The following is a 24,789-nucleotide window of genomic DNA, read 5'->3' as shown; positions in this document are numbered from 1 at the left end:
TCCTAGCTCCACTGACGTCAATGACAAAACTCTCTTTGAATTCAGTGGAGCCAGAATTTCATCTTGGGTCATGATCTTGAAGACTTTCCTTAGGCAAAGCTTGACTAATTTGAGTTCGGGGACAGTTTTGATTGAATAAGCCTAAATCTGACTCCCGCTGAAGTAGTGGTAGTTTTATATCAAAATCAGTGGGAGCAGAATTTGATCCTTAGTGAGCAAACCTGAGACCTAGAAGCTAGTAAGTTAAAAATGTTGCACGTTTAACTTATCTACCAAGTGTGGGAGATAACTATCCTATCACTTAACTCATTCCATGAGCAGGAACATGTATATTTGCTTGGTTTTAGCCCTGTACAATAATACCCATCTTCCATGTCGATTCTGATGCATCAGCTCACATTTTAAATGTATATTCTTCCCCTCCCACTGAGCTCTAGGCCTCTAGAACATATGGAATAATCACAAGTCAGCCTATACATGATACTGTTTTAGGCTAGCATTTTCAAGTGCCTAAATCCCCCTGAAAATCAATGTGGTCTGGCCACTCGACTCCCTTTGAAAATCCCAGCTTTAATGTTAAATATCTATTGGTCTATGAGAACAGAAACTCCTGGTACTATCAACAGTAAAAAGTTCACTAGATGTTGGGAAGTGGAGAGGTAGGAAGACTAAGCAGTTTATAATGCTGAAGTGTAACTAATGAAGGCCTCTGGCCTGATTCTGATACAGTTTCCACTTACACCATTTTAATTCAAGTGTAGCTCCACTGAGTTTTAACGGAGTTACTTCTGATTTACACTAGAGTAAAGAGAGATAAGAACCAGGCCCCAAGCCTCTAATGCCAGTGGCTAAACAACTGATCACCATGTGCTATCATAGTGTACAATGCAGCACTTATTGATAGAGATTGGTACATTAATGGCTCTTGGTAGAAATAAATTGGTCTGTATGATGGTTTTCCACCACCTGTTCTCTGATTGTTAATATCCCTTTGATTATTTCAAAGATTTTGAGTATAAACGTGTCAAATGAAAATTCAAGTTCCTTTGTTGTGAATAACAGAATTATGAGAAGTCACTGAAAATTCTCCATTCCCCCATATTTTATCAGTGTCCCCTTGAAGCTAGAAAAGCACCCAAAGCCTGGTAACCAAGCGTAGCAGTTTATAGGGGAAAACCTGCATCAAGAAAAAGAGGGGAATCTGAAATACTCACAAATGGTAAAGCAGGTACACTACACAAGACCTGCACTCCTTTATGTTATGGTTGTGGTATACAAATGGTAAAAAAATGACATTCTGAAATGCAGACTTGGTGGTCCGGCTTGTACATTATTCCAAATTCTCAAATTTCACATATAATGACTGTGTAATTGCTCTGTAAGAGCCTGACCCTACAGAGTTATCTGTTCTCTCTCATGTGAGAGTACGTTTGCAGGATTGGGCCCTTAATCAGTCCCCTCAACGCTTATCATCCATAAAAGTAATTTCAAATGTAGGAAAAAAGTTTTACTTAATTATCTTATTTTCCTGGTTTGAACTGACCAACTTTGTATCTTTCACGGGCTTTATCAAAGACGCCACCAGCACAAGAGTACATTTCATTTTAAGTGGGCTTTCGTTGGTGGACTTAAAACTGATCGTGCATTTTAGTTTCAGTAACTTGCAATTTCTGCACTCTTTGATAATGCACTTTAAAGAGCAAACCTTCTTTAATGACAAGGTTTAAAAGAAACGACATTTCTGAACAAAATATCAAAGCTGAGAAAAGACAGTTCTTTTTTAAAAAAAAGAAAGAAAGAAAGTACGAATTAAAATGACCTTGTGTTCTGAAACTTTTTCATATGATACTTGATGTTCTAGCCTCCCTTTCTACCATCAGAATGAGACCTAGTAAAATTAATTAGTGCCTAGTGCCTTCAGTGAATTGTGATTTGCATTAAGATAATTTTAAAAAGTCAGATCCCTGCTACGTTCTCTATTAAGACTGCTTATCACTGGGTTTGATGATGGGTGGAGGTTCTATCCCTTTTCTTCCAACTTTAAGAGAAATAAACATTTGTTACATGTATCACAAGAACTGTAAGCGGCAGTGAAACAAAGTTTCACCTTGATAAGGGCAAGGACTCCCTCACCACTGGTGAATGATTTGATGTCTTTTTTTTAAAAAAAATTAGTTGTGTGATTTTTTTATACAGAATTAAACAGTCATCTTTCTACTGCAAAAAATCAGTAAAATAATAATGCACAAATAGAGCCGTCATCAAGCCACAAAGAAGCCTGCTTTGCTACAGTGTGTTTACTGTGTGGTGAAATCAGCCACTTTCAGCTGACAACTCTTTTGCTAGCAGGTGAAACTGGGGTAGAGGGCCTTGACTAGCCAGTCAGCAGTAAGAGTTACAGACGTGAAACCAACTGTTACCTGATAGTTAATCACATCCCAGTGTGATACCTCTTGATCATAGACCAATTACAGCCAAGGCACAAACCTCAACTTTTTTTAATATAAGAAATGTTTTAAAAATTATAGCAATTCATTTTATGGGGTGAACCCCAGGACCTGGTTTAGTTTTCCCTTGGCCTCCATAGTACTTTCTCTGAAACACTCAAATTGACCAAGCTCTGTTTTTCTCGCTCATTCTTAAACTGTTTGTTGAGATCATCGCTGACGTTAGCAACCCATTTCCTTGGTACATAATGAAATTCAGATCTGCATTCAGTCTACTCAGGGATCCATGTGCAACGGAGCTTATGTGCATTAGTTTGGCTACTCCGCTGATTTCAAGAGCCCTAGAACCACTCTGATAGGTGCAAAAATATTAGCAGCATGCTAATCATCAGAAACATCTCATTTCACTTGTGCTTGGGAAAAGAGATTTCATCATAATAGATGCTTCTATCTCAGACCCAACACAAAGCAATTTACAAAAGCTAATCCACTCAGTTCATAATCTGCAACTCAGTGAACTCTTGAAATTTCTTCTGACGAGTTGAATTAATGTTGCCGTACGTCTTTCTGAGTAAACAGTTTTTAATTTTTCTAGCCACAACAAATTAAATGTATCTTGGCACATCACTCTAGTAAAACACACCATCACCCAAGGCAGGGCTTAGTGGCATTGCTGCATTACTTCTCTGATTATCTGAGAGCTATGAAGAACCTTTATCCATAAGCAGTGGGATCACTAATTCAGTGTTTCCCAAACTTGGGACGCCGCTTGTGAAGGGAAAGCCCTTGGCGGGCCAGGCCGGTTTGTTTACCTGCTGCGTCTGCAGGTTCGGCCGTTTGCCGCTCCAGGCCAATGGGAGCTGCTGGAAGCGGTGCGGGCCGAGGGACGTACTGGATACACAGGCCAGGACTAGCCTCCCAATTAACAAAGCACCAAGCAAAGGTGGAGAGGTGATGTGTGGGAAGGGAGGGTGAAATCTGGCAGAAAGTTGCCTCTCCCAATGGTCCTGCTGCCAAGAGGTGGGGGTGGGTATAATCTGGTCTGCCAACAAGTTTCCTCCCTCATTTATCTAGATGCCAGAAGGGAGAGGATACTGGAGCAGCCTGTGAGCTGGGGGCTCAGCATGGATGCCACAGTGTCCCTAGAGGTCAGTTGCATCGCTGTTGCTTAACAACGCAGTCCTTTTCATCATCAAATCTCTTTACAAATAGCAATACACCGGACCCTCGCTAGAACATGTGTCTATATAGCGCAAATTCACATATAACGCGGTTGCGACCATGGATCCCAAATTTAATTACTTTAATTGCAATTCATTTTAACGCGGTACCGCGCATGGATCCCAAATCCCACGTTCTAGCGAGGGTTCAGTGTACATTAATACTCACACCACCATTCTGAGGAAGGTATCTAAGGATTATCATCACCATTTATCACTGACAGGGAGAAGTTCAATAACTTGCCCAAGGCCATTGTCAGTAAATTCTTGTCTCCGTATCCTGTGCACAGACCACTAACTGTGTCATGTTTGCCAGAGGTACACAGAGGAAAAAACAGCTGGTGTCTTATATTCCCCACTTCTCAGTTTGTGGATTAAAACTAGCTAGTAATGGCCATTCTTGAACAATATGAACAACAGAAAAGAAGAACCCAAGCTTAGAAGGTGATGAGTGCCTCCAGGTAGGTGCTGTGTGCTCTCAACTCCCATTGCTTTCGATGCCTCAGAGCCTGTAAGCCCTTAGGCACCTGCTAGGGTTTAAGCACATGGATAGCCCCAGTGACTTCAATGGGACTACTCAGATACTTAAAGTTAAGCACATATGTTTTTGCAGACTAGGGGCCCTTATTTGCCTTTTATCTTTTCAAAATACACCATATAATTCAATGCATTTTCATAGTAAAGAACCCTGTCCTGTGGCTGCCTCGTCCATGTAATGCCCACTGATGGCCCTTAAAGGCCATTAATCAGAATAGTGACTGGAGGCAGCACTTGTGTGACATTTCCGAAGTCAGAACAGGATTTTTCCCCATGAATACATCACGGTATGTAAAACTCTCACAAACACCATGACTATTTCAGCAAATGAAATGTTCAGGGACCACAAACAATGTCAAAACAAAAAAGTACAAAAGAATATTTTAATATTATGTAAACATATGAACATGAAAACAATGTAAAATATGTTTTAAAAATCTTGAATAATAATAATAATAATAATAGAAACATGATTTTATCATGTATAAAATTGAATAAAAATGATATTAGGAAATAATAGCAAAATCAATAGTCAAGGGAATTTAGTCTCGCAATAAGTAAATTGAGCACACACACAAACACACTTAGTATACCAAAATTGTAAATCTGTAATAAGATAATGGTAAAAAATAATTCAAGTAAGATACAACTCAAAAAATACTGGCATGAAGGATGGATGTGCTTTCATGAGCTTAATTACATTTTCTGTGCTAACAAAACAGCCACTGATCTCACAGTTTAATTGACAAGATCCAAATCTTCAAACCTGCTGAAAGTTGTCCATTTGTCACTTGAACGATTTCCTCTGCTCCAGCAGTTACCTAAAAATGAAAATGTTCTCCTTAGTTATATCTTACTATTATTTGTATTAGAAAGTGCTCATAGGCACGAATCAGGATCTAGCCCCTTTATGCTACGTATTACACACACATATATTACTGCACTGAAAAGCTGATCAGGTATTCCCAAACATTGCACAACATTAATGAAGAAGGGTCTGCTAATGAATCAGTGTGAAGATGATCCTCCCCACCCCCCACCCCACCTTCCCAAATAAGCATGAATTTAGTCCTTGTGAAAGATTCTGGCCTGGTCCTCTGTTAATCACAGAACGGCCTATAGCAGTACAAGCTTCTCCAAACTAGACTGCTAATGTGGTTGAACCTTAGGTATATCCATTGGAATACAATGGTAAAGTTAATTTTCCTACCCTTCTCCTCCATTAAGATTGGCACTAACGTCATTACACATAAGCCACATTCAAATGTGTTGCTCAACTTTTGGTCAGTATTGCCCTGGAGCTAAACCTATGACTGGATCTATATACCATTACCAATCTCTTAGCCAGCTAGTACTCTGTGTGAAGACACTGACTGACTGGCTCAGTGGAAACTTTTGGACCAAAAGCATTGCTGTGTAATTCCATTGCTCTCAATGGAGATATGTTGGGGATAAATCAATACATTGAATCAATATGTTTATCTGACAATGTCTCCGATAATACAAAATCTCAGGGAGAATATATGAACACACGCAGACACACACACACACCCCTGTACATATTTTATCATCACTCTCAGCTACAAATATACAAAATGTTAAAAAGTCCTTTTAAGATTCATATTTTCAGACTAGTTTTTATATCTTACATGGTTTTCATTAAAATATCTGCTGTTTATATGTGCACATCCTGTTCTTTGCAGAAATCCTGATGGGAGATATACAATTATCAATGAACCCTATAAGGACAAAAAACCTCAATGACCTTGCTTGGAAGTTTCCTTTTTCCCAATCATCCATGTGAATCATTTACTCTCAGGGCACAGAGAATCTTTTTATTGTTGTTGCAACACTTGTAGTCATTTATTTTGGATGGTGTACAGCTCTGAAACAAATCTAAAGCTTATGAAGATCCTGTACTTTGAATCTGTGAGCTGTAATATTCAGAATTGCATCATCGTTTTCTATCTTTAAAAGAAGGCAGCATCACCGCAGGCCTGCAGCTGTGCACTGTGCCCCTGTCTCATGAACATGGAGGCAAAGCCCAGACTTGCATTGCACCTGCAAGTTCTCTGATCTTGCTCTAATAGTACTGACTAAGCAGTGTGGTTAGAAGAGCTGGGTAACGTCTCGAAGACAGCTTGTTTACTGAAAATAAGGTTCTTTTTAAACTGCAACCATATGTAAGCATTTTAATTAAGCTGTAAAACTTCAATAGCTGAGACCCACAGGTGTGAAATGGTACAAATTGATGAGAAGATACTCATTTACCTTCTGGTGTGGTACACATTCAGTTCTTCTTGTAGGACAGATGCTCTCTTCTGCAGAAAGTTTACCTACAAAATACATCCCATATGAAAGTGGTGTATAAAATCTTAATGAATCAACTGGTACTTATTTCACGGAGACTGACTTTACTGTCTAAAGCCCAGTTTACACTAGAGAAACCTCAATTGCACCTTAGTCGTGAGCTGGATTTAAGCATGATGTTTGACTGAAAGTTGCTAGTGTGGTTTCCCTGGCCTGTGTACCCACAGCATTAATCCTGCACCCTACCCACTCAGTCAGGAGCCAAGGCAGCTACGAAAACTTTTTGGACTCAGAGCTATACTGAGAAGCTGAGTTCTAATCCCAGCTCTGACGCTAAGTCAGTTCACTTCTCTACCTCAGTTTCCTCATCTGAAATATGGTGAAAACACTATTCCACTTTCTCACAGGGTGTGTGAGAGAATTAATGCTTATATTATGTAGCACTACCATGTTAGAATAGCTTACAAAGAGCTCATGGGGGTGTGCAGTGAACAATTGTGGCAATGCATTTTAAACTTTACTAAAGTTTTAGAAAACTTTGCTGAGCAGTGAATATTTGTTCATTTTTAACAGTTCTTGGTCCGTCACCCCCCCCAGGAACAATTAATAATCCTGACAGGTGCAAGGATTCCACTGCCGTTCTCCTCTGATGTTTTCAAACTGGAATTTCAACAATTTCCAAAGACGAGGACACCTGTGCTTCAGAAGAGAACCCTGCTTACTGAATGGTTTGTGACTACCATATATTGCTGCAAACGAAGCCGGCAGCTACGTGTTTCTGCGTTAACACCCAGTTTTAGGAGTCTGGAGTTACTTTTAGTCCTTTGAAATCCTGCTGATCCAAAAGAAGCCCTGCAGGGGTATATCAGTTTCAATTTTAAAAAACAAAAGGTGAAGTATTCTTATATCTGTCCCAATGGAATGCTTCCTACCAGACAAAGTTAACAGTAAACCATACTTTTAAATGGCCTTTTACTATCAACTGGAAATAGATCATCCCGGTAGATCCTTAACCCTTTATTGGTCTGCAGTGACTTTAATCAGAATAAATATCACTACCACTGGAAATTCCTATACATGTAATAAATAAATATCTGCCATCATAACTATTAACTTGTGTCACCTTTAGCCTGTGGGAATATAAAGCTCTCTCTTTTGGAAATTTCATATTTCTGTTAAAGACAGACATTGCTAATGGAAATTTCCATGCACAGCAAAAAATGTTACAAACTAACCTTTATGCATTATAAACAGAGAATGTAAGTAAATTAAACTAACAACCATTTCCAGGGAGAGAGATGGACATGGAGAGTGTGTATATCTATATCAGCTTGTAAGTGTTTCTTGGAAATTGATGTGGGTCTATTTAATATCTTATGTACCAAAAAATATGAACGAGTTTCATGATTTTAAGTAACGACCTCATTTCAAACAATATTTTACCAAATAAATCCAAGCCAAAAAAACGTTGACTTCTGCATGAAAAAACTAACTCTCTTAACATCTCAGATACCAGTTTAACCTTTTATTCCCCTCTCTCCCCCCAAAACCTTTGGCATTTCATGAACATATGGCATGTCTTGGCATTTCAAATGATTCCACGTGGATCATGAATGGCTCCTGAAGGATTCTGTTCCCCAGAGTGGAGTTTGTACATCACATCATCACAATACATAGCATACATTTATAATATCAAAGAAATGTAAGGTGGAAAGGATCTAGAAGTCATCTAGTCCACCCCTCACGCTTAAGACAGGATCTAATATACCTATCATGATTTAGCTCGTCCTGCTTTGAGCAGGGGGTTGGACTAGATGACCTCCTGAGGTCCCTTCCAACCCTGATATTCTATGATTCTATGACCATCCCAGACAGTTGTTTGTCTAACCTGCTCTTAAAAACCTCCAAGATTTGGGATCCACAATCTCCCTTTGTACCTTATTCCAGTACTTAGGATGTTTTTCTTAATATCCAACCTAAATCTCCCTTGCTGCAGATTAAGCCCACTACTTCTTGTCCTACCTTCAGTGGACATGGAGAACAATTGATCACAGTCTTCTTTATAACAACCCTTAACATATTTGAAGACTTATCTGGTCCCCCCTCAGTCTTCTTTTCTCAGGACTAAATGTGCCCAGTTTTTTAAATCTTTCCTCAAAGGTCAGGTTTTCTAAACCTTTAATTATTTTTGTTGCTCTCCTCTGGACTCTCTCCAGTTTGTCCACCTGTTTCGTAAAGTATGGCACCCAGTATTGGATGCTATTCCAGCTGAGGCCTCACCAGTGCCTAGTAGAGTGGAACAATTACCTCCCATGTCTTACATACAATATTCCTATGAGTACAGCCCAGAATATTAGCCTTATTTGCAACTGCATTACATCAGTGACTCGTATTCAATTTGTCATTCACTACAGCCCCCAAGTCCTTTTCAGCAGTACTATTTTCTACCCAGCTATTGTGCATTTTCCTTCCTAAATGCAGTATTTTGCACTTGTCTTTATTGAATGTCATCTTGTTTAATTTGTTAAGTTAATTTTGAAATCTAATCCTGTTCTCCAAAGTGTAGCAACCTCTCCCATTTTGGTGTCATCCACAAATTTCATATGTATACTCTCCACTCCATTAACCAAGTCATTAATGAAAATATTTAATTCTACCGGACCCAGGATTGACCCCTGCGGGACTGCACTAGATACACCTTCCCCTTTAGACAGTGAACCATGGTTAATTACTCTGATTATGGTCTTTCAACCAGTTCTGGAACACTCCGTATAGTCATTTCATCTAGATCACATTTCTCTTATTTCCTTATGAAAATGTCACGTGGGGCTGTGTCAAAAGCCTTACTAAAATCAAGATATATCACATCTACTGCTTCCAAACTATCCACTAGGCCAGTAGCCCTACCAAAGGGGTACGTTTTTTTTTTTTTAACATAATCAGTCATTGATTTAAGAAAGTGACATTTAACAATTTGTCTTCATCTTTACTATTCTTACTTCTAGTGCTGCCATTCAATTAATTTACAGTTTCATAGATTTTAAGACAAGAAGGAACCATCTCGTTTTATCTAACACAACATAGATCATAGGATTCCCTGAGTTAATTCCTGCTTAAAATCCAAACTAAAATGTTGTGTGTACCAAATCAAATGTCTTTGTCAATATATTATATCAACACTATTACCTTTATCAACCAAACTTGGAATTAATACAATGGGCTTTTGAGGCAGTACCTGAAAAACCAAAGGGCTGCTTTATTATGCAGGCTGCAAAGGAAACAAAGATTACACCAGTGCATGTTGAACACAGCTTCTTCTGAAGAAACACTGATAATAGACAGTTGCTAACCATACCCTGTCTTCAGCAGCATATTCTTGAGAAAAAAAGGTAACAGTTGCAACATCACTGCTGACTTTATTTTCTACTTTCAGCAGGCATTTGAGGTAAATCGCTTGGCTCAAGAGAGATGACTCTTTACCTAGCGAGATGAGGGAGCTGGGGTAAGGGGGATCCTAGAAGAAAGGTGATGGTGTGATAAGCACTGGACTCTTGCCAGTTTATCACTGACCTCAATCCAATATTGCCAAATTTAATGCATTCATAGTTTCCTTTATAAAAGAGATGAGTGTTATTTAAACCCTAGAATTGGAGACAATTGAGTGCTGATATCTTACCTGAGATTTTAAAGATGCAATGGTGTCTTCGAGTTCCTTTCTCAAAGATGCTGGCATCAGACCTTTGAGTTTGGTTTCATATTCTTGTCGTATGTATGTCACCTGAAATTAAATAAAGAGATTTAAATGACTCATAACCAATTTGGGGAGGCAGGAGAGAATCTTCACAGTCAGCTTCTTCTTAGAGCAGTGTTTCCTAATTTGGAGGCCAGAACAAGACTAATTTGGGGGTTGGGGGCAAGGGAGGATCAGTATGGATGAAGAAAGCTGTAAGAATGCAGATCTACCCACCACCATCGCACACAGACACTGCAAGCATGCTCCCACCTTTGCAGGTAAAGTGGTAGGCAGCTCCTTAATGTCACCCACCTTCCCTCTCTGCTCCTGCTGTGCCCTTTATGCAACCAGCTGTAGTTCTCATTACTCATCTCAGCTTTGTATGGCACTAGTTACGATCCCCAGGGCCATGCAGAATTCTGGTGAGTGGGAGAATAGGGAGCAGGTTCTGCTGTACTGGTGGATGGGTGGGTGGGGAGCAAGGAGAGGAGAAAGTGTTCTCCAAAACATGTAAAAGAGCAAAAGAGGATAAAGAAGAAAACAAGTAGACAGAAAAGAAAAAAAGAAGGAAAATGAGGGAAGCTAGAAAAAGAGTGAGGAGAAAATGGGCAGGAAAAGGAGACACGGTAGGGGCTCTGTTAAGACATGGTGTGAGAGGAGAAAGGAAGGGCCATGCAGCTATCTCCCTCTAATCCGTCCATGGGAAGCTTTAATGAAAGCAAGGCTGGGGACTGGGCAGAGGGCCTGATGCAGTAGCCACTGAAGTCAATGGGAGCCTTCCTGTTGACTTCAATGGGCGTTAGCTCAGGCCCACAGGCATTGCTTGTGTCTCACTCCTAATATACGAGACAAAATAACTCTGTATCCAGAATTTTTTTCAAAACACTTTGAAGTTAAGAAGTTTTGTAAGGAGGAACATTTTGTGTCCATGGATGTAACTAAATTTTATTTACAGCTTGGCATTTCTTGGACTTCATTCAAGGACTATTATTGCCCTCCAGCTAAATGATGCAGTCAGAATAGTTTAATGGCTTGTCAATCCCCATCTAGATATTTTGAGCATCTTGTCTTACTTATTATTACACGGAAAATTTGCAAGACATTCCTTGCCCTCTTCACAGCTCATTTTTCAGTCAAATTCACTGCAGCAGAGTAAAAATTGTTGATCTACTATTTTTCTAACTAAGCTCTAAAAGTATTAACTTGGGTAGGACCAAAGCCTGTCTCTTGAAATGATTATTCTCTTTTAAAATAATTTCTAAGCACATTATCTGACACTACAGCAATCTCCATATGCTTTTGCTTTCTGCTTGACCTTTCCCTTTTGGCTGCAATGAATTCAAGACCCTGTTGGAGATTCAAATGCTCAAAGAGATTTCTAAAATGTTTGGACTTGGAATGACTCTGTGAGCACCTTCAAAAGACCAATGTGTGATCTCCTTATACATGATTATGGGTATATATCAAGGAAATATTACCACCCTAGCAGCTCATCCCTGTATATGCTTAAAAATATCACTAGAAAGTTATGTATCAGAGGGGTAGCCGTGTTAGTCTGAATCTGTAAAAAGCAACAGAGGGTCCTGTGGCACCTTTGAGACTAACAGAAGTATTGGGAGCATAAGCTTTCGTGGGTAAGAACCTCACTTCTTCAGATGCAAGTAATGGAAATCTCTAGAGGCAGGTATATATCAGTGTGGAGATAACGAGGTTAGTTCAATCAGGGAGGGTGAGGTGCTCTGCTAGCAGTTGAGGTGTGAACACCAAGGGAGGANTGCAAATTTGACACCATCAGATCAGGATTAAACAAAGACTGTGAATGGCTATCCAACTACAGAAACAGTTTCTCCTCCCTTGGTGTTCACACCTCAACTGCTAGCAGAGCACCTCACCCTCCCTGATTGAACTAACCTCGTTATCTCCACACTGATATATACCTGCCTCTAGAGATTTCCATTACTTGCATCTGAAGAAGTGAGGTTCTTACCCACGAAAGCTTATGCTCCCAATACTTCTGTTAGTCTCAAAGGTGCCACAGGACCCTCTGTTGCTTTTTACTAGAAAGTTATGTCTCCATTCTAACTATATAGAGAATCATGAATTGATTGATTTTTGTCTACCTAAATGATCACCAGTCACTGAGGGATGGATTCAATACCCATTGAAGTCAATGGAAGGACTCCTTATTGGCTTCAGTGGGCATTATATCAGGCCCTTTAAATATGAAAAGGGTGTGTAACTCCCAAAAAGAAATAGCTGCAAGAGTGAAAAAAATGATTTTTAAACTTTCAAAAAGAAGGTGTGATAAATAAAGGCTGAAGTAAAGGAGTTCTGTACTATTTCGTTTGGGGTTTCTGACATAGATATGCATTGCTACCATGGCATCTTTGGAACCTACCAGCAGTGCCCATATCTGTATGTCCTATGCACTTCAGGACTAATTTATACACGTTAAGGAAAGAGTATAACCAGCTGCAGTCATCATTTTCTAATTATTTTTATACTTAATTTCCCCCTCCTTTTAATTAGTATTTTAAACAATCCCTCACCTAAAACTGACTGGGAAAGGGCATTTCTAGAGGCTTGGTTGTAAGCAAAGCACGCAGGAGACCCATGAGACTCATGTCTCTCATTGCCTAGGCTATGCTGCGCTGGTGCATTGTTTATATAATACTCTTGAGTCTCAGGGGAGTTTGGGTGATTATTGTTTTATCAAACAGTTCTGGAGCATTCGTACTTAAAGGCCATGCAACTGGATGGAGGGTTAAAGCAAGATGTCTTGCAGATGTCTACAGTAAGGAGGAAAGTTTCAGGTGAATATAAATAATCACAGAATCACAGAACCATAGAACTGGAAGGGACCTCGAGAGGTCATCCAGCCCAGTCCCCTGCATTCGTGGCAGGACTAAATATTATCTAGCTCGTCCCTGACAGGTGTTTGTCCAACCTACTCTTAAAAATCTCCAATGACGGAGATTCCATAACCTCCCTAGGCAATTTATTCCAGTGCTTAACCACCCTGACAGGAACTTTTTCCTAATGTCTAACCTGAACTGCCCTTGCTGCAATTTAAGCCCATTGCTTCTTGTCCTATCCTCAGAGATTAAGAAAAAAATTTTTTCTTCTCTTCCTTGTAGCAACCTTTTACGTACTTTAAAACTGTTATCATGTCTCTTCTCAGTCTTCTCTTTTCAAGACTAAACAAACCCATTTTTTTCAATCTTCCCTCACATGTCATGTTTTCTAGACCTTTAATCATTTTTGTCGCTCTTCTCTGGACTCTCTCTAATTTGTCCACATCCTTCCTGAAATGTGGTACCCAGAATTGGACACAATACTCCAGTTGAGGGCTAATCAGTGCAGAGTAGAGTGGAAGAATTACTTCTCGTGTCTTGCTTACAACACTCCCGCTAATATATCCCAGAAGGATGTTCACTTTTTTTGCAACACCATTTCACTGTTGACTCAGAGAATCTTGTTTGAAGTGTGTGTGTGTGTGTGTGTGTGTGTGTGTGTGTGTGTGAGAGAGAGAGAGAGAGAGAGAGAAAGATCAAGATTTGTATTCTTTTAAAAATAAAATAACTTAGATACATTTATGCTATTATTTGTGTGAGTCTTTAAACATTATGAGGTATGTACTTTGCCAGGATAAATATTCTTTGAGCCAAGAGCTCATTTAGGGTGGAGTTCTGGATGCAGCAGAACATGCATATTTGTGTTCATTTAACATGTGTTATACATGTTCTTGGTGAGAGAAGAGAAGAAACAGACAGCTAGAACTGCTAATTTTTTTTTTTTTTGTGGAAGTTAAGAAAAAATAAAAGCTATATTTCACCAATCAGGCAGATTGTGCTGGAGAGCTTTTCTGAGCTCATATCTAAAGATAATACAATAACGGTGAAATTCACATTCACATTACAAGCATGCACAAAGCTTGTAAAATTGGGGCTGCAAGGTCCAGGGAAAAGAATCCCATTGCCCCCACTCTGCAAACAAGCAGTGGGATGCCAGTCGAGTCCTTCTGTTACCATCATTTCAGCCTATGAGAATAGTGGCTGCAGAACCTCTATGTCTTTCATGTGAAAATTCCTGGTCACTAGATCCATGCAAGTGTGGCTAACCAGTTCTATTGCCAATAGCCCTTTGCCACACTTGCATATTCCGAGATACCCTTCCATTGTGTGCAGGCCCCATTGCAGTGTCCCGTTCCCATCTGCATTGCCACACCATAGATATATTGTGTTGTGACTGGTCTTGCTCTAGCCCACCATGGGGTAAATTTCACCGTACTGATTGCTGGCAGCACTTAGGGCTAAAACCAGCATCACCTCTGCAGCCAAACCAGCCATTCAGTCAATGGGAGTTTTAGATGTGTAAAGAAGGGTGGATCAGGCCCCTTAATATGTATTCTTCTTGTGCAATTTTTGGAAGTCAAGTAAGTTTTATTCCAAATATGTGTAATGAAAACTTCAGGTAAGATATGGCTTTGTGAGTGCACTAATTACGGTCAAATTCTGTGACAGGCCTCTTCCAACCTGGTTATTTTTTACCAGTATAATTTTCAAGTGCAATCTAACTGCATGTTTTCACAAAACTGTTGTACACTTTTCACACTGTAATCCAGCAAAGGCTGAAGAGAGCTGTTCCCTTTTGAGGAAGATAATTCTTGGAAAGTCACAAAGAAATAAGTACCATGCTTTGGAATCCAGATACACATTACTAAGTTGGCTGGAAGGAAATTCTTGAGTACTATTTAAAAAAAGAGAGAGAGAGACAGACAAAGCAAGAAACAATCCCTGGTAGCTGAACGATTGCTTGGGGCTGATTCTTAGAATGATTTCTTTCTGGACTTCAGTGAGAAGGTGCATGCACCATTTTGCAGTGAAAACTGATCTGCAAAATACTAGACTCTAATATCATGGTGAAGCGGATCACCCTATAAATTCATCGCTAAGATAGTTTGTTGAAAGTATATTACTTTCAACTATATTCATTAATAATTGCACAATGGGATGAAAATAAGATCCCAGATGTTTCCTATCACACTGTGCTAAACAACATGCTAATAGTTGTTGGCTGAAGTTACTAACAAGATTTACTGACCCAAGAGATTTAAATAGATCATGGTGAAAGTCTAAATTACTTCTTCATAACTAACACGCAACATATAGCTGGGTCTGGTATACTAATTTTGATGGGGAGGGGTTCTAGATTTTTAACATTTACTTTAGACCAAGGAAAACTATAACTGAAGAGTGTTTTTGTTTGGTTTGGATTTTTGTCCCTAAAGACTTGTTTGTTCTTTTATTGACTTGAGTCGCCTACCTAGGACCCACCAAAGCTCTGTCTCCTCTATATCCTTAAGAGATGTTTAAAATTGCAATTCTTCATCCCTCAGGAGGGCTTTAGTCTGTTGGATGGGCTAGCTCTGTTTTATTTGGTGTTGCGTTAGGTTTTCTTCAGCCAGGAGAAAGCCTTTTTTCTTGTTCATTTCGATGAGCTGGTTTACTCCAGCAACCCCCAGGAAAGGTTTTATAGGTTTTAATACAAGTTGTCACACTGATTTTTTGTTTACTCAAGTATGTGGATGGCATATGCGGTTTGAAATTCTACGTTAATCATCTTTGATGTCAACAGAAGCAATTAAAAGCTGTATTTGCCACAGATAGATAAAGTAACCTTTGGTTGGCCACACAAGTTAGGAAAAATGTAAGAGCTGAACCATCCCCACACACTCCAACATGAAATATAGGAAATGCTGAACTGCATGGCATAAAATGATGTATTGTCATAATGAGTCAAGACAAATCTCACAGGAGATAGACGTTTCGTTTGGCTGTGTATGAGAATTATCCAAAACTAAGCCCTTCATCCTATTCCAAACCCAGCAACTCTTCTTCTGCCCCATGGGACTGCCCACCTCCAACAGGCTACATTGAGCTCTTCAGTATCTAAGTATTATTATTACAACGCAGCCCCAATTTGCAAAATCCTGGATATGTGAAACTCACGATTAATCAAAGATTGGCCACCTCCTCTCTGGCTGCAGTGACTGATTCTCTGCTCCTGCCGGGAACAAGTTCTCAGGGAAACAAAGCTGCTGTGATTCTCAGCTGGCCTTGGGGAAGCCTGCCAACTCTCTACAATCAGAGGAACCCAATTATCCAGATGCCCAATTTCATTATGGTTTCAGGTGTCCTCCGACTCCAGAAAGATCTTAATAGAATCTGGGGTCGATTGCAGATGACCATCCCAAATTGCTTGTCTTGGACCTCCAAATTCTGGGCTACCCAAGGCACTTTTTGACCCAGAGCCAGACCTGATTCACAATGTACTAGAATACAAACTTTCTTTCCTTTTTGGTTCACATACTCTCCTATTACAGGGATAGGAGGTTGGAGTTACTACCCTCACTGTGAAATGCATGCCGACATGTGTTTCCTACAGATTTAAAGAAACACAACAATTTCATTTGACTACACTATTCTTAAATTTTCATTAGTAATAAGCATTAAAAATTGCATGAATTCAATTCAACTGAAAATTGTAGAGTAATATCAGCCACTCATGTTCTTTTGTCAAATATGCACCATGTTGTTCTATGACAGTAAAATAAATTCAGCTACAGACCTACCCTACTCTCACAATTTCAATAAAGCATATGGTGGTGGCATATCCAACCTTTGTGTTTTTCTCTGTTTAGCTAGTAAGCCATTTGAGAGTCCAAAACGTCTTTCGCCTTGCTGTTTTACTAACCCTTAAGGACCACCAGTTATGCTGTGCTGCTCAATTCACAATCTTAGCTTTCTGTTCTAAATCAGTTTCTTTCAACCTGCATCCAAGAGACCTTATTACTTCAGCGGCTTGTATTTCAATATCTTTCTGTTCTTACCCCAGATCCCCCACCTGGAAAATCCTCTGTTTGTAGTTAAGCACTAAAGGTCTATATAATTCATAACGGCAAAGGAAGAGAAGCTAGGCAAAACTTTAAAAAACAGCGGGCTGCATATGACAAGAACAGCATTCTTGAGATTACATGAGCTGGATAGGAATAAAAGCTTTCACTGTCAACACCACAGAATAACAAGGAATGCTGTGGTTAACAAACTCCCTCCTCTGCCCCCCCCTCCAGTAGGGGGCCTCCACTGTCTATGTTGGAATGTTCATGGTCCCCAATTCCTTAACCCCTTATCCAAAGGACTTTCACTGCTGGTGGAGGACTGTTGCCTTCAGCTCACATCCATGTTGTTCCACAAACTGGCTAGAGAAGTCACTGTTACGTGTAAGGGGGAGGCCTCAACAGTGCTTCCAACACTGATCTGGGGAGCGGACAAATAGAAATCGAAATTAGCTCATTGTCAGTGCTACTAACCAGCACCACTGGCCCAGCCCTACAAACAAACACCATTAATTCCTGGTTTTGTTAATAGCAGAGAATTTCTGAAACATTATCAAGAGAATTACATCTGAAATGCAGGTTGAATAAGATTCTCTGACACCACCACTGGAATTTATTCATGTATTACAGCTTTACCTTCCATCTGCTTTACCTGCTGCATAGTCCTTTCCAGTGTGGAACGATTCAATGGTTTAAGGCAGTGGTCCCCAATGCGGTGCCCACGGGAGCCATGGTGCCCACTGGGGCATTTATGTGCACCTGCCTAGTGCCCAGCAAGGGAGAGAAGCCGCGGCCCCGCACCTGACGGGGACAGAGAATTCAGGCTGCGGATGCAGTGTTCTCTGTTCCTGGCAGGCATGGGGCCCGCCTAATGCCCAGCAGGGGAGAGAAGCTGCGGCCCCGCGCCTACCGGGGACAGAGAACTCAGGCTGCGGGCGCCAGTGTTCTCGGTCCCTGGCAGACACGGGGCCGGGGATTAAGCAGGAGAGAAGCCGCGGCCCTGTGCCTGCCAGGGACAGAGAACTCCAGGGCTGCGGGCGCCAGTGTTCTCTGTCCCTGGCAGGCGCAGGGCCCGCCTAGTGCCCAGCAGGGGAGAGAAGCCGGGGCCCCGTGCCTGCTGGGGCTGCGGATGCCGGTGTTCTCTGTCCTCGCAGCTTCTCTCTTGATTCATATATTATGTAATATTAAATATGATGTTTTTCCTATTATTTAACGTACAAATACAAAATAAAACTTGAAAAATTGTTGGCGCCCGCCACACTCTTCTGAAAACATGAATGTGCTACTGGCCACAAACAGGTTGGGGACCACTGGTTTAAGGGTTTGAGCTTGCAAAGCACTGAGAGCCCTCAGGCCTCATTGATGTCAGCTGGAGCTGAGGGTGTTTAGCAACATGCAGGATCAGGCTCTATATTTTCAGACTGCCTAAAACTTTCTTGCAAGGCCTTTGTAGATAGTAATCAGAAATTACTTCTATGATCACAATTTCCTCTCCTTGAAGAAGCAAGGTTTTTACAAGCAAACTTATCGCCGGTTCTTCAAAGCATCACCGTTGGTAAGATTCTGGTTCTTATTGACCCCAAGCATTTTAACATTTCTGCTCAAATTCCATGGTTAGTAGAGAAGGTAAACATTGCTATACTTGTTCTATTTCTCACAAATGAGGCTGATTAAAAAGGAAACTGTGTCTGAGGGTAAAAATGTAGTAATATTGAAGGCCAGCTTTTGGCTAGTATCGTATCAATACCAGCCTTTATCAAACACAGGAAATAAGAACCTGTACTGCGTTAAACTCCATCCAGACAGCCCCATCCCCTGGAAGGAAGAGAGACACACCTCACTAGCCTACCACACGTCTCTGGGTTCCTAGCCTCTTCTAACCACTGGGTAGGCTCAGGAGTGTTTCTCCTTACTTCTTTTTCTTCTTCTGAACCTAAGCTCATTTCTGCAAGAAATACCATTTCCCCCTTAACTTCCCCTCATTTGACTATTTGCCTTATGGTGGAACCTCTAATCTTCTTTCTCTGAAAGAACACAATTCCTTCATTTATTTCTATGCAAGCAATCACCTAAATCACATGAAATAACTTACTTTCCCCACAAAAGGAAAGGTCCCCCTTTGACTCATCATTATTTAACAGGCAAGATGCAAATAACTGACATTTTCAAATACTGTATGCATTTCTTGCATAAGGGCACAAATGTTGCCACTGTTGGTAAAAATTCTGTCTCCTTTCAACTATTGACACTCATCTTCTAGATCTCTTTCCAGCTGCTCAATTCATTCCAATAGTCTCACTGCCATGGGGTGCACATGCCTTTGTACTTTTCTGGGAGACTGTACTTTTTACCAGAGTTAATACTTGATTATTAACCTCCCCAGATATACCATCAGCTTCCCCTTTTCCTTTCCAGCAATGGCACTGTTGGTGCGAGAACCTCCTCCCCTGCCACTTTTGCCATATGAAACAAGTTTTCTGTATCTTTCAACCCCCATCGATATACCATCTTCTTTCAAATCCCACCTCCAAGTCTGTTTTCCTGTGCCTACACCTGTTTCTTCCCCCTTCTGCTCTATAGATATTATGTATAACAGCATAATTTGATAATATTACTATTATCTAATACTTAATTCTGTAATAAGTTAACCTGTAAAGTGTTTTATGAAACCCAGTTATGGAAGATGCTACATAAAATAAGTTTATTATTTGTTCCTATACCAAGTTATTTCTTACAATGGTCTGGGGAGTCATTACAAAATTCAGGGCTTGACTCAATTTGAGCAGACTCTGACTCATGCTGGGTCTTTGACTGCCGCTGAGAGTCTAGGAAGCAATGGATGGCAAGAGTACTGATCACCTGCACTTAGCAAAGAAGTTGCATCTTTTACTTTTAAACACAAAGCTCGCCATGGTAATCTATAGCGTTGTCACCTTGTGTTTAGATTACTTCAGCATGCTCTATGCAGGGCTACTCCTTGACAACATTTCGAAATTCCAGGTGCCAGTTTTGACCAGTTCTAAATAGTTTGCATCCCCCCCATCTACCCAAGGGACCACCTCTCCCTTCATAGAGTACCAGGACGACTGCAATCATCGGAGGCACTCAAGCTAAAAATCCCACAGGAAGGGGCTGGTGGATTTTGGTGTTTGAACGAGGAATCTTTGGTTCTGGAACAGACTTCCTGCCATGGGTTCTACAGTGCCCCAGTTTAGGAATGCTTTCCATGGGCATGTAAAGATTGAGCAGGTTTGTGATGGATGTCACGATGGAGTCTGTAAAAGCTGGCCAGAATGGAGATTATGCAGGAGTAGGAGAAGGTTTCTGTGAGTTTAGTAAATATTACATTTATTTTTTAAGCCTGTGGTATGTTCAGAGAGAAGTATGAGAAACAATCTGGCCAATAAAAGATTAAATGAATAAATACATGCAACAAATATATTTAAGTCGTCTGGCCTCCATCATCGCTAAGAGCTGCTAAGGACAAGCAATTTACTGGTTGCTTTTTGAGATATGGGTGCATATGGGTATTCCACTCAGGTGTGCGTGCACTTAATTCGCCAAAACTGGAGAACCTCACTTCACAACAGTACCCACAGGGACAATGCTCATGCTCTCTGGCCCCTGTAATCCCTCCCGTGCTGCCCTGACTCCCCTCAGTTCCTTCCCACCGAACGTCAAGAATAGATAAATACAATACAGGTAGGTAACCATTTTTTCTTCATCGAGTGGTTTCAGATGCGTATTCCACTCAGGTGACTCACAAGCAATACCAGCAGGAGGTGGGGCTCTGAGTCTACTTAAAAAATGATGGCAGAACTGTCTTCCCAAAGTTTGCATGTGACCTGGACGCAGTAGTAACAGCAGGAAGTTATCCAACTCAAAATCATCTGTGAAGAGACTGCCTGTGACAGAGTGCTGAGGCCTAACAGGTGGGTCTGCACTCTGATCACTGGAGCCTCCATTAGTTTCCCCAGTGACAGCTGATTGAGTAAATAGGGAGGATTTAGCTAATCAGGGAGGGAGGAAGGATGAGTTAAAGAATTAACTGGCCTACCATCCGACTAGCTTAATAAAAGGGAGGAAAGAAGCACTGGGGGAAGAGGACAGGACTAGCTGTGCCCAGACTGAAGGAAATCCCAAGGAAGAGAGATCTCTTTTCCTCCTAGGGCCCGATGAACAGGAGCTGAAGATCAAAGGGATTAGCGGTTGTGTTGCACTGTACAGGTGCTGATGGACAGGATTTGAATAAATGATAGAATTGACACTAAAAAATGAGAGCAATACCTGGGCAGGCCACGGATGGGCGGGGGGATGTGAACGCCATCAGACTGACCCTTTATATGATCCACATAGTAGACAAAAAGATGAGGTGATGAACGAAAAAGCTGAGTCTTCTCCAGATAAAATGTCAAGCACAGTCTAACTTGCAAAGTCACTGTTCATCTGCATTTGAATGCAGTTTAGGAAAGAACACCGGTAAGTAAATCATTTGAGTAAGGTGAAACTGAAACCACTTTTGACAAAAATTTTGGATGTGGCAACACGGCCACGTTGCCTTTGAAAAACTGTGTACATGGGGGCTCTGCCATTAAGATGTGCATTTCACTTACTCTTCTTGCGGATGTTAGAGCAACAAGGAAGGCTGACTCTGGCACAGGAGGGACAGAGAACAGGCTGCCAGGGGCTCAAATGGAGGCCCTCTTAGAAATCTCATTACCACGAAGTTTGAGAAGATTTACTTCTCTTGGATGGGAGGATGAAATGCCAAGATCGCTGCTAAGTTGACCCTCAATGAACTGAGTGACAGACAGCTGAAGGTATAACAGCTAAACCAAAATGTCCTGAATGCAGGCTAGCATTGGTTGAATTCCATGAGCTAGCAACCAAACTGAAAATCGCTTCCTCTCGGCCAAATGAATGAATCTAGTAGACTGTTTCCTACTATTAAGTAGCACTGGTCGAACAGCTTACAAACATTGTTCCTCCTTGTCATCTAGCCACACAGCACACTCGCTGTGCCAAGTTTGACTGTGGTGCTGAGTCAGTAGGTCAGGATAAAGAGGAAGAGATATGGGAGGTCAATCCAATAGATTAAGGAGGCCAGAGAACTAACACTGTCATAATCAAGGCACTGGGCCCTGTGCCCCAGACCTTAGTTCTGTGCTGACCTCGGTACCACTCGTGATTCACTTGAGATCTCAACAATCTTTGATAATGATGCCTCAAAGATGAGGGACAGGGGGAAAATGTCTCCGAGCTCTATCTTGATGAACTCTCCAAATCGTCTGAAGACAATGGAGGAGCCAACCCAGTAACTGTGCTGATGGGCACCTTGGTACCCACAAGGAGGCTGACCTCAAGTGCCCACTCTGAGTCTTAGGCTGTGCCAAAGATGATGCAGACAATTGCAACAAGTCTGCAATTACTCCAGGAGGCACAGAGGACAAAGCAGAAGGAGGCCTGACACGCTGAATGTTCCTGAATAACTGATGAGTCAGGAACAGAGAGGAAAAGCCAGTCCAATGCTACCTGCTATGCCAATGGCATGGAACCATTCGGGAACAATGTCATCAGTACCAGACTCAATGGGCATCACACAGATGGTACTGGAGTCGACTCTACAGTGTCCAACTGATGCCACCTTAGTACCAGAGAGTGGGTAGATGGCCCAGCTCCATCACACGTGCCAGAAGACTCATGGTGTCAGTCTGCTTTCCTCTTGAAAAAGGAGGATGAATCTCTCTGAGCTCTGAAGTGGCTGCAGTCAGTTTTCTGAGACCTTCTTTTTTAAAGGATCCAAGGAAGGAAGGAGAACAATTTATCTTCCTCCAGGAAGAGGTATCAGAGTCTGGCATAGGAACATTGGCCTGTTCTGGTTCCAAAGTTGCCTGAGGGGGCCAAATGATCCTTAGAGGTCCCCGGTGCCGAAGTGGGCCTCATGGCCTGCTCCATAAGGTGCTGCTTGAGGTGTAAGTCCCTCACCACCTGAACATATGCAGATGGTGCACCTTTCTTCAGTGTTCCCTTTTGCCAGGCACAACAAACACCACATCTGGGAATCACTACTGAGGACAGCAAACCCATGCAAAGGAAAATGTTTAAACTGTGGTGATGGCATCATACCAGGATAACTATCGATCATAACTGACTTCTACTAACTAAAACTAAGGGTACTACTAAACTATCTAACTATACACAATAAAATTCCAAAAAGACTGAAATAGAGAAGCGTAAGGTAAAATACCACACCCAACGCTACAATCTAATCACAGACAGTGAGAAGGAACCAAGGAGGGTCGGGGGGGTGCTGCCCTTAAATAGCTAGGGGAGGGGCTATGGGGCCAAAGTGTGCGAGCGCTGACCCACCCCCCCACAGGTACTGCCAAGCTTTGGTGCACTGGGCATGTGCACTTCTGAGTGGACTACACGTCTGCAACCACTTGAAGAACCAACATTTCAGAATGCTGCATAATAGCATTGTCTGTGAACAAATATATTAAGTTGGCATGGCAACCGAATGTGGTAAATATCCAGCAGTCATAAAATTAAGCGAGTCAGAATAATAAACATGAAAAATTCAATAAATGCTATTGAGTCACAGCTCTCAATTATCACTCCTGTTTTCATTTTGTACTTTGGAATAAAACGAAGCAGCTTTGTTTGTTAAACAGATTTCACTCCAAATACCTTCAACACAACCCTAACTCATCTAATTTCCCTCTGCCTTTATTTTAATCAATTTGAGAAAATGGAAATTAAAGGCTTGGAAATCTGTATTGGCACTCACCCTCACTCCCCTCAATAATATTCATGAATTGTACATAATTGATTTTCTGTCTGAACAGCATCTCTCTCCTTTAAGGTTCTTTTTGTGAGAATGACTGATGCTTTTACCCTTGAGGATGATTGCTATGGTTTAAACATCTTCAGTTTTGTACAGTAGCAGCTGTACTACAGTGCTCATGTAATTGTGAGCAGAAGGTGAATTTTATAATTTTTTTCTTCCTCTTTCATGGGGTACAAACTTCACCCAATGTCTTTCCCACTCCAAAATTTAAAATCTTTGGGAGTCCTTTCAAAATGAAAAAGTAAACAGGGGAGCAACACTCTGAAATGGTTTCTGAGGTAAGGTTCCCATGGAAGAATTTCCCAGAGGTCTGTCTACTAGAAGCTTTTTGTATATTTTGCAGTGTGGCAGTTGCTTTAAATTTTTTTTGTTTAAGAAGTCCAGATATTCAAGCCAGAACACAACTGGGATATCTACCATAGATGTTTACATAAGCCCCAATTCAGCAAAACACTTAAGCACATGCTTAAGTCCACCCATATTTAGCAAAGCATTTAAGCACGTGCTTAACTTGAAGCATATGCTTAATTCCCATTGAAGTCAATGGGATTTGAATATGTGCTTACATACCCTGCTGAACTGAAGTCATACAAACAATATAGGGATGGCTGCAACAATGACTCAGATTTTATAACTTCTATAAAGGTGGCAGCTTGATATGAAGCCGTATGATTCAAGAAACAGAATGGTTCTCCAGTAAAGTGAAGGATGCAGATCTTCCCATTAGAGAGCTTGAATGTATAGGACAATGTTGAAACTATGCATTTATCAAAGACAATTAAATGCTGCAACAC

At 41.0% G+C, this 24,789-nt stretch overlaps 1 protein-coding gene across 4 annotated transcripts in view; it reads right to left on the bottom strand.

Annotated features, from left to right (window-relative positions):
- Positions 1-4,692: 4,692 nt before the first annotated feature.
- The window catches only part of CEP112 (centrosomal protein 112), a 290,713-nt gene continuing 270,616 nt past the window's right edge, over positions 4,693-24,789 (bottom strand). For 3 of the 4 annotated variants that reach the window (XM_034789933.1, XM_034789932.1, XM_034789930.1), the window contains 3 exons: positions 10,191-10,292; positions 6,476-6,540; positions 4,693-5,025 (listed from right to left, as the gene is read on the bottom strand). In XM_034789933.1, coding sequence (XP_034645824.1) covers positions 5,022-5,025; positions 6,476-6,540; positions 10,191-10,292 — 171 coding nt within the window. In that variant the 3' untranslated portion in view covers positions 4,693-5,021. Of the gene's footprint in view, positions 5,026-6,471; positions 6,541-10,190; positions 10,293-24,789 lie in introns of those variants that run through there. The other variant, XM_034789931.1, reaches the window with a different exon arrangement.

The sequence above is a fragment of the Trachemys scripta genome, chromosome 14, assembly GCF_013100865.1.
Source record: "Trachemys scripta elegans isolate TJP31775 chromosome 14, CAS_Tse_1.0, whole genome shotgun sequence".
In the NCBI taxonomy this organism is placed as follows: Eukaryota; Metazoa; Chordata; order Testudines; family Emydidae; genus Trachemys; species Trachemys scripta.
Note: the sequence above shows the minus strand (reverse complement) of the source record. Positions and strands in the feature narration are given on the sequence as shown.